The 18,151-nt window shown below is 42.8% G+C and overlaps 1 protein-coding gene across 2 annotated transcripts in view; it reads left to right on the top strand.

Moving 5' to 3' along the window:
- The window catches only part of LOC110492057 (probable phospholipid-transporting ATPase IIA), a 39,542-nt gene that overhangs the window by 11,638 nt on the left and 9,753 nt on the right, over positions 1-18,151 (top strand). For both annotated transcript variants that reach the window (XM_021566036.2, XM_036946948.1), the window contains exons 11-25: positions 201-361; positions 666-808; positions 3,895-4,007; positions 7,615-7,824; positions 10,552-10,713; positions 11,377-11,469; positions 11,677-11,760; positions 13,351-13,521; positions 13,723-13,821; positions 15,116-15,205; positions 15,547-15,691; positions 15,998-16,062; positions 16,655-16,810; positions 17,546-17,610; positions 17,991-18,099. In XM_021566036.2, the coding sequence (XP_021421711.1) occupies positions 201-361; positions 666-808; positions 3,895-4,007; positions 7,615-7,824; positions 10,552-10,713; positions 11,377-11,469; positions 11,677-11,760; positions 13,351-13,521; positions 13,723-13,821; positions 15,116-15,205; positions 15,547-15,691; positions 15,998-16,062; positions 16,655-16,810; positions 17,546-17,610; positions 17,991-18,099 (1,866 nt within the window). The remainder of the gene's footprint in view (positions 1-200; positions 362-665; positions 809-3,894; positions 4,008-7,614; positions 7,825-10,551; positions 10,714-11,376; positions 11,470-11,676; positions 11,761-13,350; positions 13,522-13,722; positions 13,822-15,115; positions 15,206-15,546; positions 15,692-15,997; positions 16,063-16,654; positions 16,811-17,545; positions 17,611-17,990; positions 18,100-18,151) is intronic.

The raw sequence follows: 18,151 nt of genomic DNA, 5'->3' as shown, positions 1-18,151 counted from the left end.
GTAGGTTTATTAGGTTATCATTTTATCATGACATTTCTTAGAAAATACCCTAGTAAACGCTGTACCATAAAATAAAGTGCTACTAGTATTAGTATAATTTCTGCCAATTGTATTTTCTATAATATTGTATTGAGACTGTTCTGAGAGTGTTTCAAAAATATTTGTACTGCCTGATGATATTCTCCTTGTGGTTCTTCTAGGTTGGCCTCTTTGACCTGGAAGTGAACTGTTTGACCAAGATTCTGTTTGGGGCTCTGGTGGTGGTGTCTCTGGTCATGGTGGCCCTCCAACACTTTGCCGGCCGTTGGTATCTGCAGATCTTCCGCTTCCTGCTGCTTTTCTCCAACATCGTCCCAATCAGGTTTTAACACACTTTCTGTCTCCATTTCAATGAGATAATTTTAAAGCATTCAAAAGTAATCTGTAACAATGTAGTTACACTTGTAATAACTGGGTTATTACACAGGTTTGAGAGCAAAGTAAGTGTTACCAAAAGGTGTTATTTTCAATTGGAGCTTCATGTACATCAACATCTATCCTTGCTTATTTGTTTCTACATATGCTTATGAACATGTTTGATGGAGAACCTAAAAACCATTGATATCCAAAATGTGTATCTGGGAGTCTTGTTTTTAAATGAATAAAATGTGAACCTTTGTGTCCAGCTTGCGTGTGAACCTGGACATGGGCAAGATGGTGTTCAGCTGGATGATCAGAAGAGACTCTAAGATCCCAGGTACGGTGGTCCGGGCCAGCACTATACCTGAACAACTGGGACGCATCTCCTATCTGCTCACTGACAAAACAGGTGAGTCTGCTACTTTTGTGGTTTATAGACATAAATGTGTCATTGCGGGCCGCCGGACTATCACGGCTATGTGTCTGTGTACTCTGTGTATTGATCTGAAGCGAGAGTGCTTCCATTAACTTCCATCCGCTTAGTCAATGTGTACGATTACACGCACACTAATAGTTTGATATTAAACTGATTATGGCAGAAGGGGGAGTATGGCATTAGTCATGTAAACATCTTACCCTGATTTATCTTAATAAGATCATAATCAAAGTAAGCATATTCAGGTTAAAACAACAGTTTTTCTGAGAAATGTTTCAAATTATTAGGACGTGTAAACGGCTTAATCGGCTTTCCAGCGGTGTATTTGATCTACCGTATGCCACCGCTGATGGCGCAAGCCTGCCACTTGTGCGTGAGTGAAGTGAGTTTGGAAAAAACGAAAGTATGCATCTTAGAAATCGTTTTCACATACAAACTTTATATGTTCCAACTCAGAATTAAATAGTCTTCGCCAGGGTTGGGGAGTAACGGATGACATAAACCTGTAACTGTTTTCTCAATGATGTTCAAATAAGCATAAAAAAAAGGGCCCAATTTTAAGTTTGTTGTGCCTGAGCGAGTCTGACCACAAGTCAGAGAACACTATGCAGGCACACCAAATGTGTTTGATGGATCGTGGAAAAAGAGCAGGAATAGGCTTTTGTAGGCTACCGTCCAATCTATGTCTTCCAATGGTGCGACTGCTGTCGGCATCCAAAGATTATCTAACTTGTGTTACGAACTAGCTCGAAGCCCATAACAAAGAGGAAGGCACCGCGGAGATGAAGAAATAACAAACATATTTATTAAATAAAGTAAACTATTATACATGTAACAATGGTGTGTGTAGTCAGTAGCGTAAGTGAGTGGATGAGGTCATAGATGGTGATAATGATGGGTGTTGAGAGGTGCCAAAACAAATGAACACAAAGAAGCCCCAAATTGCCACAACCAAAAACAACACTGTGTCTGCGTTGAGAGAGTCTCCTCGATGTATGGGGGAAAGGTATATTTATCCCCGGGACACACCCGACCGCAGGTGTGTCCCATTTAGCTAACGACCTTCCCGGCTCCTCCCGCCGACATCCTATTAAGGAAAACAAGAGCAAAGAGAAAGAATTCGGCAGACAGAGTGGGAGGGTCGTCACACTTGATTAAATGCTTGGAGGTAAGGATGACAGCAGTGGTGTAGCCTACCGGCAACACGGATATCACTTAGGCCTATTATAGGCTACATAGCGCATTGACGTAAATCACACTGCTGCACTCTCATTTAGCTATTTGTGCCTTATGGTTTGTGGTTGTTGTGGATGGCTGTTCACAAATGTGTATGTGTATTTTAACCCAATAATGGTTGAATTTAAGAAGTTTAAGGTGCCTATCAATCATTGTTTTTGAGACCAGAAGTGTATTCATTACAGAAACCGTTTAAGAACCAAATGGAAGCAAACAGCAAAACAAGAGTTTCTATTTGACAAATTCTGGTAGGTCCCTCCCTGTTTTGTTCCATTTGCTACCGTTTAAGAAACGTTTTGCAACAGAATCGGTGTAGTGAATAGAATTTATCCAATAGAAACTCTGATAATAATTATTTTACCGTAGGCCTAACGGACACATGCACTTTGCAGATATGCAGATATCAAAGTGTCACCAACAAAAACTTTGACAATAGGCCTATAACAAATGCAGCATATGAAAAACATATTTCATATGCAAATAGTACTTTTTCGGTAGTGTTCAAAGCATGCCATTCCGAGAGCAGCATTTATTTTTCAACTCAAAGCAAGATTGATGTTTATTGGTCCTTGAGGCAGAACTGAGGGATTTCCTCTAGATGGGCCAGCTTCAAAGTCAAAATGCGCTATATTGTAAAAATGTATGAAAACAAAAATGTCTTAATTTAATGTTAGGCATTAGGGCTAGCAGTGTAGTTAAGGTTAGGTTTAAAATCTGATTTTATGACTTTGTGTATGTGCCAGCTACCAACCTAAAGGTAACTGAAAGTAATCAGATTACATTACTGAGTGTGGGGAAATGCAAATGTTATGTTACTGATAACAATTTTGGACTTGCAACTAGTAACTGTAAGGAATTACATTTAGAATCTAAACTTACCCAACCCTGGTCTTCGCAAAAATAACATGGTCACTGTGGTAGAACATGTATTTTGATTGCCAATTTTCTGCATTTAACAAAAGGCCCATCAGTTGCCTAATTTCAGATGTGTCCATGAAAACAGGCTTATTAAATAATTTAAAACTATCATATTAATCTGACTATCCACATTAATCATTGTTGTGTGCATGTAACTGTGCTCAATATCGCATCGGACGTAACTGTGGTATAAAACGTGTAGTATTTAATGTTGGCATAAAACAGCTTAACGTTGTAGTGCACAGGAAGAGTCGAGTGGCTACGTAATAAGAATGCATGTATCTTTGCTTCAGTGGTCAGGAGAGGAAATTGACACAACGGACTGACATGTTGGATGTGAGATGATAGTGTTGAAGATGTGCTAAGGTTGTGTCCAGTATGACATTGCTAGGGCTGACCCATCCCTAGGGCTTTGGGCTGTGTGCGACTCTCAGAGACATGCTACTTATTGGAGCTTTAAATCAAAACAGGCCTGAAGTCTCCGGTCTCTGCACACACACACACCCTCAGGAACTGGCCTGTACCCCTCTTAAATTTACGACCCTAACGGCCAATAAAAGTATACTGGATTTTCCCACATAGTGATAAGGTCGATAGGGGTCAAAGGTCAGTCTAATGTATGTGCTGTAGGGGGCTCTCAGGTCATCCTGAAATACTACATACAGAGAGAGAGGCTTTTAAAGTGAGTGTGAGGACAACCAGGACACTGGCATCATGGAAATGGTTTCAGGAACAGCTACTTGATCATAGTGTGAGTTCTGTAGACTGTTTAAAAATCACTTTTTAAATGATGATCATAATTGTAACACCAACATTACCGTGTGTTCCCACTTTCAGTAGAAATGTTTCAAATAATATATAATAAGATACAAATAATATACATTGTGCTTGTGTGTTTGATGCAGGAACTCTCACCCAGAATGAGATGGTGTTCCGTCGCCTCCATCTTGGAACGGTGGCCTATGGAATGGACTCCATGGATGAGGTGCAGAGCCACGTGTTCAGTGCCTACACACAGGTAAAACAATAACCATCATCACCAACCGTATAGAGTAGGGCTATCCCTGACAACAACAAAAACTTGGGCGACCGAAAGTCATCTGTTCTTTCAATCAATCGATTTGTGGATTTCTTTTTACGTGTATTTTTCAATATATAGACACAGCCTATGTGTTTTAATAAAAACAAGTATATGCATTGAGCTTGTCTGATGCTTTAAGCTCATTGTTTGATGAAATAGCACACAAATGACTCAAGAGGGAGCCAGAGATCTAGAGGAAGAAAAAAAACTTGACCGACCATCCTCCTTCTACTGGCTTTCACAGATTCTGCCATTACTCTTGCCAGTAATAGGCTACACGAGGAGTCGACAACCTTTCTCATTTATAATGCCAATTTATCTTAGCGTTTCTACAGATCTGATTTCCAGTTATGGTTTTCATATATTTTTGTGGAACTGTTTCAATTAATTGTTTCATATCTGAAAATCATTGTCATGTGGTTAATCAAAAATTATATTCAAATCTAAATGAAAATGATACAAAACTAAAAAAGGAATTTCTATTGCCGTTGCCAACTATGTAAAAATAGCCTAAATAAAGCCAACAAATAAAAACATTGCAGCATGCAGGTGGAAAATATCCTCATTTAAAACAACTATAAATCACATTGCTATGCATGGCCTGTCTGCAACAAACTTGAAACACAGTATCAGCTATTAACTTGGGTCCAGCCAAAATCTTGCCCTAGCGACATTGTATAAAGTATTCTGGGCCAGTGAGCAAGGTACACAGCTGTAGGCTATTTGCGCAAGGGATAAGACGCAGTGCTTGACTTGAGCAGGAGCTCATTGGAGCTGAGTACCGGCACCTGTTTCTTTTAAAGAATGTTAACCTATTTCAGTCCAAGTCCAGCACTGATAGGAAGCAATAAGGCAGCCCTATTTCAGGACATTTCCACTAGATCCGAGTATGACATTTTTCCCTTTCATGCTGAGTGGTTATCGATAAGGCAGACAGCTGGAAAGATTTTTCAAATAGCCTACATTGAGGAACTGTTGTCATTCTCAATGGATGTAAAAACAGACTTAATTTGCTTGCTGTTTGAGGTGGGGAAAAAAACACTACTTTGAGAAGCTCCACAGATCATTAGTGGTGACAGAAGTCAGGGCATTCATACTTGTTGTGCTTTGCGGAGCAGTGCAGAGCTTTTGTGAAGAAAGTTGTCAAGGAAGTGAGTATGTGTTTATACAGGATGTACCGCCCCCACCTACCATCAACCAATCGTGTCAATGTGGAGCCTTACAGAGCCCTCCGAATTGTTACAACATTTTGGAGACGCATGGTGATTTGGTACAGAGCTTGATATGGCCTCTGCATGCCTCCGGAGGCTCCGGAAAAGCATGGGCTTTTAGTCTAGGCCTCCCCAATGGATTAGTTCACTGAGATGGGCGCAAATATATACACTACCGTTCAAAAGTTTGGGGTCACTTAGAACTTTCTTCTGAAACTCGTCAGTTTATTCTTGTTCTGAGAAATGAAGGCAATTCCATGCAAGACATTTCCAAGAAACTGAAGATCTCGTACAAAGCTGTGTACTACTCCCTTCACAGAACAGCGCAAACTGACTCTAACCAGAATAGAAAGTGAAGTGGGAGGCCCCGGTGCACAACTGAGCAAGAGAACAAGTATATTAGAGTGTCTAGTTTGAGAAACAGACGCCTCACAATTCCTCACTTGCAGCTTCATTAAATAGTACCAGCAAAACACCAGTCTCAACGTCAACAGTGAAGAAGCTACTCCGGGATGCTGGCCTTCTAGACAGAGTTGCAAAGAAAAAGCCATATCTCAGACTGGCCGATAAAAATAAAAGATTAAGATGGGGAAAAGAACACAGGCCGGCTGCATCAGATGAGCTGGCCTCTACAATCACCTGACCTCAACCCAATTGAGATGGTTTGGGATAAGTTGGACCGCAGAGTGAAGAAAAAGCAGCCAACAAGTGCTCAGCACCTGTGGGAACTCTTTCAAGACTGTTGGAAAAGCATTCCAGGTGAAGCTGGTTGAGAGAATGCGAAGAGTGTGCAAAGCTGTCATCAAGGCAAAGGGTGGCTATTTTGAAGAATCTCAAATAAAATATATTTTGTTTTGTTTAGCTCTTTTTTTTGGTTACTACATGATTCCATGTGTTATTTCACAGTTTTGATGTCTTTACTATTATTCTACAATGTAGAAAATAGTAAAAGTAAAGAAACTCTTGAATGAATAGGTGTGTCCAACCATTTGACTGGTACTGTATATATATATTTATATTTGCTACTGCTCGACTAAAAAAATTTTGGTCGACCAACAGCCTATCGACCAAACAATCAACCAGTCGAATAATTGGGGTCAGCCCTAATATAGAGATCAATGTGGCGCACATAGACCGTCATTGACAGAAACGTAGATGTAGAACTATGGCTCTGCATCAGTCCATATGGGCTGTGTTCAACAAATGTATCACTAATCGGTGAGACAGCCGATGTTTGAAATTCTGTGTTAAAACAAGTAACAAAAACCTTGTCTTTGTAACTTATTGTTTTATCACATATCAGCTGTGTGATTATTGTTTGACCCATAATGACTTTTTGTCCCTTTGACACCAGAGGTTAGTGGAGCAGGAAACCGGATTAGCCACTAGCCCCAGAGCCCACGAACACTGGCCGGCCCTAGTTTAATGGCACCATCATTGACCCCTGTGGAAACACAACGCCTGGCCTAAAAATAGATAGTAAAGCTGATTGTTCATTTTTTTTCTTTCTTCACACATCTGGTTGTGTTTACTTGCCGTGGGTCTCTGTGGATGGTTAGGCCTCCCGAGTGGCGCAGCGGTCTAGAGGCGTCACTACACAACCGGCCGTGATCGGGAATCCCATAGGGCGGTGCACAATTGGGCCAGCGCCGTCCCGGGTTAGGCCGTCATTGTAAATAAGAATTTGTTCTTAACTTTTATTTTACCTTTAAAAGCTGACGGCCTAGGAACAGTGGGTTAACTGCCTTGATCAGGGGCAGAACGACAGATTTGTACCTTGTCAGCTCATGGATTAGAACTTGCAACCTTTCGATTACTAGTTCAACGCTCTAACCACTAGGCTACCCTGCCGCCTCTGACTTGCCCAGTTAAATGAAGGTTAAATAGTCAAATGGCTTTGTGTGTTAGTCATTTTAGAACTGAGTCAGTTCAGAGAAGTGTTCTTTTTTTAGCACTACAAAACACATATTTCTTATACTTTGACATAGTGATAAGGAGGCTCACAGGTACAAGTAGATCCATGTTTTTCCCACAAATAATGTATTTATCTGATGACTGTATGCAGTGGTGTAAATTAGGTTAAGTATATTTAGAACCAAATACTTTGAGACTTTTACTCAAGTTGTATTTTACTGGGTGACTTTTACTTGAGTCATTTTCTTTTAAGGTACCTTTTACTCAATTGGGTACTGTTTGTCAATCAATGAATAGCTGAGAAAAAAGTTAGGTGTAAAAAAACGCTCTACCAATCATTGAAAACCTTGCAGGTAGACCGATGCTTATAATCCAACTCAGTGGGCTAACTTTTCTTTTGTACACCTTCCTCCCCACAGCCCTCTCACGACGTCCCAGCATCCAGAGCTCCGGCGGCTACTAAGGTTCGTAAGACCATCAGCAGCCGTGTGCATGAGGCGGTGAAGGCCATCGCCCTGGTGCACTGTGTGACGCCCGTGTACGAGGCCAACGGCGTGACGGACCAGGCCGAGGCAGAGCAGCACTATGAGGACACCTGTAGGGTTTACCAGGCCGCCAGCCCAGACGAGGTACATAATGGCTCACCCTCAATACTAGACATCGCTGTCCATAAACACAGCAACCGGAGGATGTTAGTATTTGCCTCGGCGCAGTTATAATATACTCCTTCGTTAACGATAGACCAACATATACCAAAATAGCCTGTGAGAAATGTGTTGTCTACTCAACAGCCTCAAAGGTTAAAGGGAATTGTCACTACGCCAATTACAGTAGGTACGGTGACAGTAGAAGAATGGAATCCAGATTAAAATATGGAGAGAGTCACTTCAAATGGTTTTGCAGCTTGAACCCTTATCAGTCCCTGCAGTTGACTACCTGCTGCCCTTGAAGGAAACCTTGAGGAGACAAATTACATTCCACATGTACCTAGCTGTGACCTGGATCACTGTGAATCGTTTGAACTTCAGGAAGAAGGCTGAGGGGGAATTCAGCTTGATCCTTTTCCTGCGGTGTAAATACGGATTTCCTTAATGTGCTCCCCAGTCCATTGGGCTTAGCCTATCCACCCTTTGAGTCTCCTACCTTCATAGTAGATACTTTGATATGGCCCACAGAAGTTGTTTTGTGGTGAGTTGTGGCCTAGTGTATGCTGAACTTCATGCAATACAAGCATTGTTTTCCAGAAAATGAATTGTGGGATAACAACATTTCTCACAGATGACAAAATCAGTCAATGTGTAGATATTTCCTTTCTTGATTGAACTTTTTTTTGCTGTTGTTACTATAGGTATATTTGATTCGCTTGATATGATCTGGGCTCAAATTCAGTTTGCTTTTCAATGGCTTCTCAGGAAGTCCATAGATATATATAGTTTTGGCTGCCGGTTGTCGTGGTCACAATGCCAGTGACAGTTGGATGTGTGGTTTTTGGTAGGAATCCATTCACAAGCCATTTATCTAACTTGTTTTGTTCTGTTGGATGTGATACCTGTTTGGCAGACGTAACTCATTTTTGTTGTTAATCAAATCTAAATGAAGGGTCCTGGTTGTAGTGTGGAGTAATTTTTCCACAGCTTATGCTTTTACATCTGCTTATTTAGTACATCTTATATATTATGTCTAAAATATTGTGGTATCTACTCAAGAGAAGTGTGTTCCTATAACAAAACGCCGGAAGAGTATCAAGTATTTCTTGACGGTTCCATTTCCAAGCAGGACCAATAAGAACTTTCGCTTATGCCAAGCTGTGGTTTTGACTCCAGCCATTTGCCAGTAGCAGACCCAGCTCAATTAAACTCTAGACATTCCCATTACCAAGTGCTGCTGTTGTGGTGGAGGCCGATTCACTGCATGCCTTCACAGTGAATGTAGCCTTACTAATGTTACCATGACTAAGTCAAGTTCCTCATTCTCCCCAACTTGTATGACCAACACACAAGCCAAGCATAGCCTCAGACCAAATATTATCATGGAATAAGTATTATTTGTTAGAAGGAGGAGAGGAGCCATGGTTTAGGACTGGACTTTAGGTGTTTAGGGTCCAACCAATGCCTCGTTCTATCCATTCGAGATCTACACTGAGTCTACCAAACATTAGGAACACCTTCCTAATATTGAGTTGAACCCCCCCCTTTCCCCCCCTTCCCCCCCCCTTCAGCCCTACAAGGTGGTGAAAGCGTTCCACAGCGATGCTGGCCCATGTTGACTCCGATGCTTGGCTAGGTGTCTTCCAGGTGGTAGACAATTCTTGATACACACAGGAAACTGTTGAGCGTGAAAAACCCAGCAGCATTGCAGTTCTTGACATAAACCGGTGTGCCCGGCATCTACTACCATACCCTGTTCAAATGCACTTAAATATTTTGTCTTACCCATTCGCCCTTTGAACGGCACACACACACACAATCCGTCTCAATTGTCTCGATGCTTAAAAAATCCTCCCCTTCATCTACACTGATTGGAAGTGGATTTAACAAGTGACATCAATAAGGGATCATAGCTTTCACCTGGATTTACCTGGTCAGTCTTTGTCATTAGAAGGAGCAGGTGTTCTTAATGTTTTGTACACTCTGTGTATATTAGAGAGCGGCCAGTGTTGGCATGAAGGATGAATTGTTTTTGATCTTGTGCTAATATCTGGAAGTTTTGAGAAATGAATAACTTCTGACCCCCCCAGAAATGATTCCTTCAATGATTCCAAATGTCATTTGTACCATGTTTTTGTGCTGCTCCCATGTTGTTGTCATGTTGTGTTGCTACCATGCTGTGTTGTCATGTGTTGCTGCCTTGTTATGTTGTTGTCTTAGGTCTCTCTTTATGTAGTGTTGTGGCTCACCTGTTGTGATGTGTGTTTTGTCCTATATTTATATTGTTTTTCACATTTTTATCCCAGGCCCCTGTCCCCGCAGGAGGCCTTTTTCCTTATGGTAGGCCGTCATTGTAAATAAGAATTTGTACTTAACTGACTAGTTAAATCCAAAATAAAAATCAGGCTTTATCCTCATGTGCCATTCAAAAGAAACCAGAAAAAACATGCAGCATGCGTCTTTTAAAAGGATTTTCTTCCTAGTTTGTTCAATCAATTTGTCAATCAATTTTCTTTGAGTGCAGAAATGCTTTTATTATTGATTTGCGCTGAAGTAGAACTGTGTTCTTTGCTCACTTTGATATTTCCTGCTTATTGCTATTTCCTGTGAAACGGTACATCATGTTAAAATGGTCCATTTACCTCACCAAACTGATCTATTTTGATAACCACCATTCACCAAACTGTCTCCTCTGCCTTGCCTTGCTAGGTGTCGCTGGTGCAGTGGACTGAGAGTGTTGGACTGACCCTGGTCGGGCGGGACCACAACTCCATGCAGCTGAGGACTCCTAGTGGACAGATCCTGAACTTCACCATCCTGCAGATATTCCCCTTCACCTATGAGAGCAAGCGGATGGGAATCATAGTTCGAGTAAGTGTAGCTGACTGGGATATGAATCGGGGTTGAAAATGCAAATTCCAGTCATCCATTTACAATTGCCAGCGGTGTTTGCCTTCCGGAGCTGAACTAATGTATTGTGGAAGATGATTTGTATTTTGCTTGATTGCCCGCCAACTGTCAGTGTTCGGATGTAACTGCTCTTTTGAAAGATACATTCTATAGCTGACACCAGTGGGGCCAACTGCTCTTTTGAATTATACGTTTTCTGGCTTTTGAACCTGGGCATTGGTCCAGTGATCCATCAAGACGGAGACTGATCTGAAAAAGACTTTACCCGGCTATGAACCCTATGACTAAGTCTCTGTGCTGTCTGCATGACTAACTATTGTTGTTGGCTTGGATAGACCTGGTATAACTCTACTTCAGGAAGCCTGGGGTTGAACTTGGGTTCCTCAAGAAAATATTTTGAAGCATGTTTGAGAACAAACTTAAGTTTCCCTTTCTACGCAACCAACTGACAATAATAAACTCTTATTTTTATGTGCATCCCTACACATGCGCATCTTTATGTGCATCCCTGCTGAGAGTCAGGGGGAAACCCCAGAATATACCTTATTGATTGATGTGAATGTTTTTCTTCTATTTTGTTTGTCAAGCATGGAGTTTAGGTAGTGACAGTGGTCTGTTTTGCAGGATGAGTCTACAGGAGAGATTAGCTTCTACATGAAGGGTGCAGATGTGGTGATGGCTGGCATCGTCCAGTATAACGACTGGCTGGAAGAAGAGGTAGATTTTCCTTCCTCGAGTCGAGAACAAGTCATTTTTAGTTTGAATAGAAGACCACCCTGATTTGAATATATCATGTTTAGATCACCTTTAGAGGTTGCTGTCAATTTAACCTTTTTGGGGGGGGGGGGGTCAGAGTCATTGTGAATGTTTGAACATTCTGTTCTGATATTAATATTTTAGTGTTACTTTTGCTCTTTCTTCCAGTGTGGGAATATGGCCAGGGAAGGTCTGAGGGTCTTGGTCGTTTCCAAGAAGTCTCTAACAGAGGAACAGTACCAAGACTTTGAGGTTAGTAGCATTCCCTCTCTGTCTTTGAATGAGCTTAAATGTTTCTGTCATCACATTGATACTTAGCGGTCGGGACTGTACCATAACCAAAGCCAACAGGAGGAGGATGTTGTTTAATGGAGAATGAATTGACTGTCCTGAGCAACCAAGCCCGCTGTCGGTGACCTTGACATTTCAGTGTTTCATATCCATTTGGCAAACTCATTAGTGAGACTGAAGCCCAGGGTATCCATCTTGGTTTGAGTTGGCTTCTGCAAGCACATCCACATAGCAGGTCATAAAGACTCAGTCGGTTCAAACCAACACCACGCAGGAAGTGTTATGACGGCGTCGTAAAGAGAATGCCAATTCATTTTGATGTCTGAGAATGAAAGATGATACCGAGTGTGTTATAGCAGTTATAACAACATTAGTTATTCATTTCTACTAGTTGACGCACCTCCCTCTTCTTGTGTTGCTGTGCCCCAGTTAATCATTGTGTTGGTTACCACTCCTCACAATCCCAAGGAGATTTCAGTGAAATATTGTTTGTTGTTGTAGGATGATAATATACACTGAGTATACGGAACATTAGACTGGCCAGGTGAATCCAGATGAAACTATGACCCCTTATTGATGTCACTTGTTAAATCCACTTCAATCAGTGTAGATGAAGGGGAGGATTTTTAAGCCTTGAGACAGTTGAGACATGCCTTGTGTATATCTGCCATTCAGAGGGTGAATGGGCAAGACAAAATATTTAAGTGCCTTTGAACGGGGTATGGCAGTAGGTGCCAGGTGCACGCACTGGTTTGAGTGTGCAAAGAACTGCAACGCTGTTGGGTTTTTCATGCTAAACAGTTTCCCGTGTGTGTCAAGAATGGTCCACCACCCAAAGGACATCCAGCCAACTTGACACAACTGTGGGAAGCATTGGAGTCTACATGGGCCAGCATCCCTGTTCTGAGGGCAAAAGGGGGTGCAACTCTATATTATGAAGGTGTTCCTAATGTTTTGTACACTATATGTGTAACTAATTTGTTTATATTCCTCAACATTAGCACGCACTGTACAGGTTTTGGTATGTCCTGTATATCAACCTAGTACCTGCCAACAACAACAAATACAAAAACTAAATAGTTTCCACAGATACTTTCACCATTGTTCTTTAAATGTCAAAGCCTGTTGTTTGATGCTCAGATCACACACACACCCATTCTCAGGGCGAGCGAGGCAGGCAGTGTCTCCCCTGCAGCCCCAGTCCCATTGCTGGAGTGTATAATTTTGTGAGCTGGCTGGTGGGCGGCGGTGACTCACTCGCTTAGTGACTCACTCACTCACAGAGTTTGTGTTCCTGAGTGAGTCACTCAGTTTTTGCTTTATCTCACACTGAAAATTGCCCTCTGAGCTGGAAACTACTGGGTGTTTACTTGCTGATCGATGTTGTTATTCCTTTGACCATCCAGAACGTGTTACATTTGATGAATTTGTACGTCTGACAGTTGATAAATCAATCTAGTTCAACTCCAACATGCTATATTCCAATATTGTAGGCATCCAATCGAAATCTTTTCTTCATATTTTCTCCTCTGCTACTTTCTCCACCCACAGGCCCGATACATCCAGGCCAAGCTGAGTGTGCACGATCGGTCTCTGAAGGTTGCCACGGTGATCGAGAGCCTGGAGATGGAGATGGAGCTGCTGTGTCTGACGGGGGTAGAAGACCAGCTTCAGGCTGATGTACGGCCCACCCTGGAGATCCTACGCAATGCAGGCATCAAGGTCAGGGGAGGTCACCGGGGCAGAGGGAGACTGCCGCATAGCAACAACACTTAGCAGTTCACTTCAATACACTTTGTTTATCCCTGGGCTTTGTGCCCTCTGTAACTGTTGTTATGTCATTGTTTGAATGTGGATAAGAAAAGTACAAAAAAAAGTTAATCACCCAGAAATTGTATTTTAAAACTGTTATTACATGTGTAGGTGTGGATGTTAACTGGAGATAAGCTGGAAACAGCCACGTGCACAGCTAAGAACGCCCATCTGGTGACCCGCAACCAGGACATCCACATCTTTAGATCGGTGAGTGGAGAAGCAGTAGAGGGCATTTTTCTGTTTTACCACTGCTATTTCAATATCATATTTATTGTGGATTAGAATAAATAAGGAGTCATTCTTAGTTCACAGGGGCATCCACAGTTTCCTGTCTGCCCTGACCTTATTGGGACATCCACCCTCTGTGTGGTGAAGGCCCATAGCGATGGTTATGTAGTCCCCCAGCCTAGCCAAGATCCGCTGGATAGCTAGCAACCCCATCAATAAATATCTCACACAGGAATGAGCATCCAAGCCAGTGTAAAACAGACCTGAGCTCTCAAAATCTGGTTTCAAATACTATTTGAAATCATTTCAAATACTTTAGATGTGTTTGAATGATCTTCCCTGTTGCAATATAACCAATGGATAAGTCCCAAAAGTACAAACCCCGCCAACCCGACACTCCAGGCAGGCTAAAGAAAACGCTCAAAGTATTTGAAAGATTTCAAATAGCTTTTGAACCCAGGTCTGGAAACAGGCTGGTAAGGACCAGCTGAACCACTCCCTTGGGTAACACAGTGACAGAGAACCTAACTTCCTAATTTGTTTTGCAGGTTTAGCTCTCAAACTGCACTGCTGCTTTGATAGTCCTTTGAGTTCCCTTTTGGCTGATCTCCAGTTGCAGAAAGGGAGAGCTTGCCTGCCATAGGAATGTTAGGAGTTGTGTACAACAATTGTTACTGGAAGAGGATAACAATGGCTGGCACAGCATGAAAACAGTCCCCTTGCTTCTCCCAGCGGAGCAGGGCAGGGGCTGTGACTTTTGATTGGACCAATAGCCAGGGCATCTGCTATTGGCTTCCTGGTTCGACACAAATGGCACCTGGGTTGACGACTTGACGTATGAACAGGCAATAGGAGAGGAATATAGCCATACCAGTGCAGAACATTGGTTGACAGATTGATGTCTTGCGGTCATTTCCAGTTCCACATTTTCAAAAATGTTGAGTCCACATGAGTTTGATAGAGTTGCAGAAACTATGGGATGTTTACAATCAACCTCCATATTTGATAATAAATAGTAGTCTATAGAAACCAACAAAATGATCCATGGTTGAGCTGGTCCTCCTTTTATAACTTACTTTGGCATTTCAAATCACATGTTCTGGTTCTGGTTTGCATGCTCAGTTGACAGTTGATCAGTTCACCCTGATGCTAATCTAGCGTGTGGATGACAGTTGCAGTAAGGAGAGCAGCTACTCCTGTGGGTTAGATAGCTATCTGTGTGTCTGTATGTCTGTGACCATGATGGTAAGCCCTATACTGTCTGTGGTCCTAGGTGACGACGCGAGGAGAGGCCCACCTGGAGCTCAACGCTTTCCGGAGGAAACACGACTGTGCCCTGGTCATATCAGGGGACTCACTGGAGGTAAGCTGAGCACCGTCCTCACTCTGAACAATTGACCTTTTCTGTGTAAGACGTACCAAAGCAATGTTACTGAAGAGGCCTTTAGTGGTGGCTGTGGCATTGGTAAGAGTCAGTCTAACATGGGAAAAAGTCTGAGACACCTTGAGAACCCTCAGCTTGTTTTGAGTTTTATCCTATCACACTGCTGCATTGTATTGGGTCTCAATTGACAACTTCCTAGATAAATGTAACAGACGTTGAGGAAGGAGTCTACATCATTGATAGAAATACAGACGTAAACCACAGTCGGTTGTTGGCCCCTGGCTTGTTGTTCAAGCCTCGTCTGTCATACTGTCATACAGGTGTGTCTGAAGTTCTATGAGTACGAGTTTATGGAGCTGGCGTGTCAGTGTCCTGCCGTGGTGTGTTGCCGCTGCGCTCCAACCCAGAAGGCCCAGATAGTCCGCCTGCTGCAGGAGCGCACAGGCAAACTCACCTGTGCTGTAGGTGAGTCTCCCCAGTGTCAGCCCCCAAGCTATTCTCTATTGGGACATTACAGTGTTAACAATTCAGCTCACTTAAACTCTCCAATGGCATGGCATTTCACTGCAGGGTTACTGATCTGTATGTTAAAGATGTTGAAGGGTATTGTTTTCATGATGTGATAAAGAGTTTGCAGAGGTCAGATCACGCACACACACGCACGCACGCACGCACACACAAACACACACACACAGCCGTCTCTCTTGTGAGTCACATTAACAGACGTATTTCTCCTGACACTTCCACTGATATCTGTTTGTTTTCTCTTAGGGGACGGAGGAAACGATGTCAGCATGATCCAGGAAGCCGACTGTGGCGTGGGAGTGGAGGGCAAAGTAAGAATCTCTCTGTCCCTGTCGCCTTGACGCTCTGCTTTCACACAAACACACACACTCTCTGCCATCGGTATGTGTTGTGTGTTTCCTGAGAGTCGGCTTCCATCTGGCCAGAGCGTCTTTTTAACATACATTTGTCACTTGTTTATGTCATATCATGCACAGATGATTCCTTTTTGACTGTGTGAAAGCATGTCATGGGTGTAGAGGAAATGAATGTGACAGAGTGGTATTGTCTTTCTGTTCTGATTGTGACTGCTTGAACTGTAGTGCTGACGGGTCAACCATGCAGAGTTCCTACCTCATTGACAGATTGCTCTTTCTGACCCATTCAGCAAATATGGACAAGAGCTCCACATAAACTCAATAGTTGGTAATTATTGGCAGAAATGGGGAACTATACAGTATTTACTCAGTGGCAGTTTGGCCTTTCCAATTTTCAGTTGATCACTTAGTTTCAACTTTTCCTCAACTTTTGGACCTACTATTCTTTATATACACTCGTAAAAAGTGTTTTTCTGGTTAAAGAAGACCTTTGCTAACCTTTTTGTAAATGTCTCTTATTTTCCACCACCACGTTGTTTGTTAACAGGAAGGGAAGCAGGCATCGCTGGCTGCCGACTTCTCTGTGACTCAGTTCAAGCACTTGGGCCGACTCCTCATGGTCCACGGGCGGAACAGCTACAAAAGGTCTGCCGGCCTCTCCCAGTTCGTCATCCACCGGAGCCTGTGCATCAGCACCATGCAGGTAGGCAGGACCAGGGTACCAAAGGGTGGAGCGGGGTGTGGAGTGAGTCAGGACAGGCAGTGCCAGAAGCTTCTTTGGGAGCCTGCAGAACCAGCCCCAGAGCCCCAATTTCAGTGGGTAGTGAGGGTACCTAGGGACAGGCATAGTGAGTTGGAGCAGGGTGGGGAGTGAGTCAGAGCAAGGGACCCCAGGAGCTCTTCTAGGAGGCCACAGTTTTCAGTGTCAAAACCAAGCCTCAGCCCTTGTGAGTACCACAGCCCATGCATCCAGCTCTTCAGCCTGCTAGTCTCCCAGACCAAGGAAAAAGGGAAAGCCATGTGAGTCACCAGGCCATAGACTCATTCGATAGGGAGGCCCCCATGTGTCTCAAATTAACGCTGCCCACAGCCACAGCTGTTAAGTGTTTGATATAGGGCCTGAGCTGGCCCAGCTCTGTCTGGCTGCTGCTCAAACCATGTAGCATCATACTAGTAGTCAGTGTTAGTCAGTTTTCTAAACTACGTAGGTGAAGTAGTACCTCGCCATAGTGATAATAATAGGTTTATAATCTATTCTTAGAGCTATTACTTCAATCAGTTGACTCATTTTTAGATGAAAGTAACGTGTAGATAGTTTTGGCAAATTGTGTCAATGGTGTTTTGTCGTTGTGTATTACAGTTGTCAATGCGACGTTAAGCACACGAGTTCTACATCCGGCAATGATGACTCATCCGTGATCTCTTCTTCCTCCCCCAGGCTGTGTTCTCCTCTGTCTTCTACTTTGCCTCTGTCCCCCTCTACCAAGGATTCCTCATTATTGGGTGAGATGATCTTTTCTGTATAGCGGTGGCTTATCACAATGGCATTTCAGCTATGTGTTAGCTCCATGTTTTGTTGATATTTAGATTGTGTTGACGCAGTGTTGCTAAGACACTACTATGAGATGACTTGAACCCTTACTGACTCGTCAAAACCCCCTCTATCCAGCCTTCGAATGGAGGTCAGAGAACTGTACCGAAATCTGCGAGAATTAATATTAGTAGCCACATAACCATACGTGACTACATGTTCTCTGGCAGTTAATGTCTGGTAATGACGTGCCTGAGAAATGACGTGGGTTTTTTTTGTAACTAAAATGATAGTATTCTCTTACTATCGTCTGCAATCTGCTAATTATATTTGTGAATGTTCTTTGTTTTAGCTACTCCACCATCTACACCATGTTCCCTGTGTTCTCCCTCGTGTTGGATAAAGATGTGAAGTCAGAAGTAGCCATGCTCTATCCCGAGTTATATAAGGATCTCCTGAAGGTAATACATGTCTTTATTGGCCGGTATGATTTGCATGGTGTTATCAACAGGT

The sequence above is a fragment of the Oncorhynchus mykiss genome, chromosome 16 (assembly GCF_013265735.2).
Source record: "Oncorhynchus mykiss isolate Arlee chromosome 16, USDA_OmykA_1.1, whole genome shotgun sequence".
NCBI lineage: Eukaryota > Metazoa > Chordata > Actinopteri > Salmoniformes > Salmonidae > Oncorhynchus > Oncorhynchus mykiss.
This window is presented reverse-complemented; position numbering and strand designations above follow the sequence as displayed.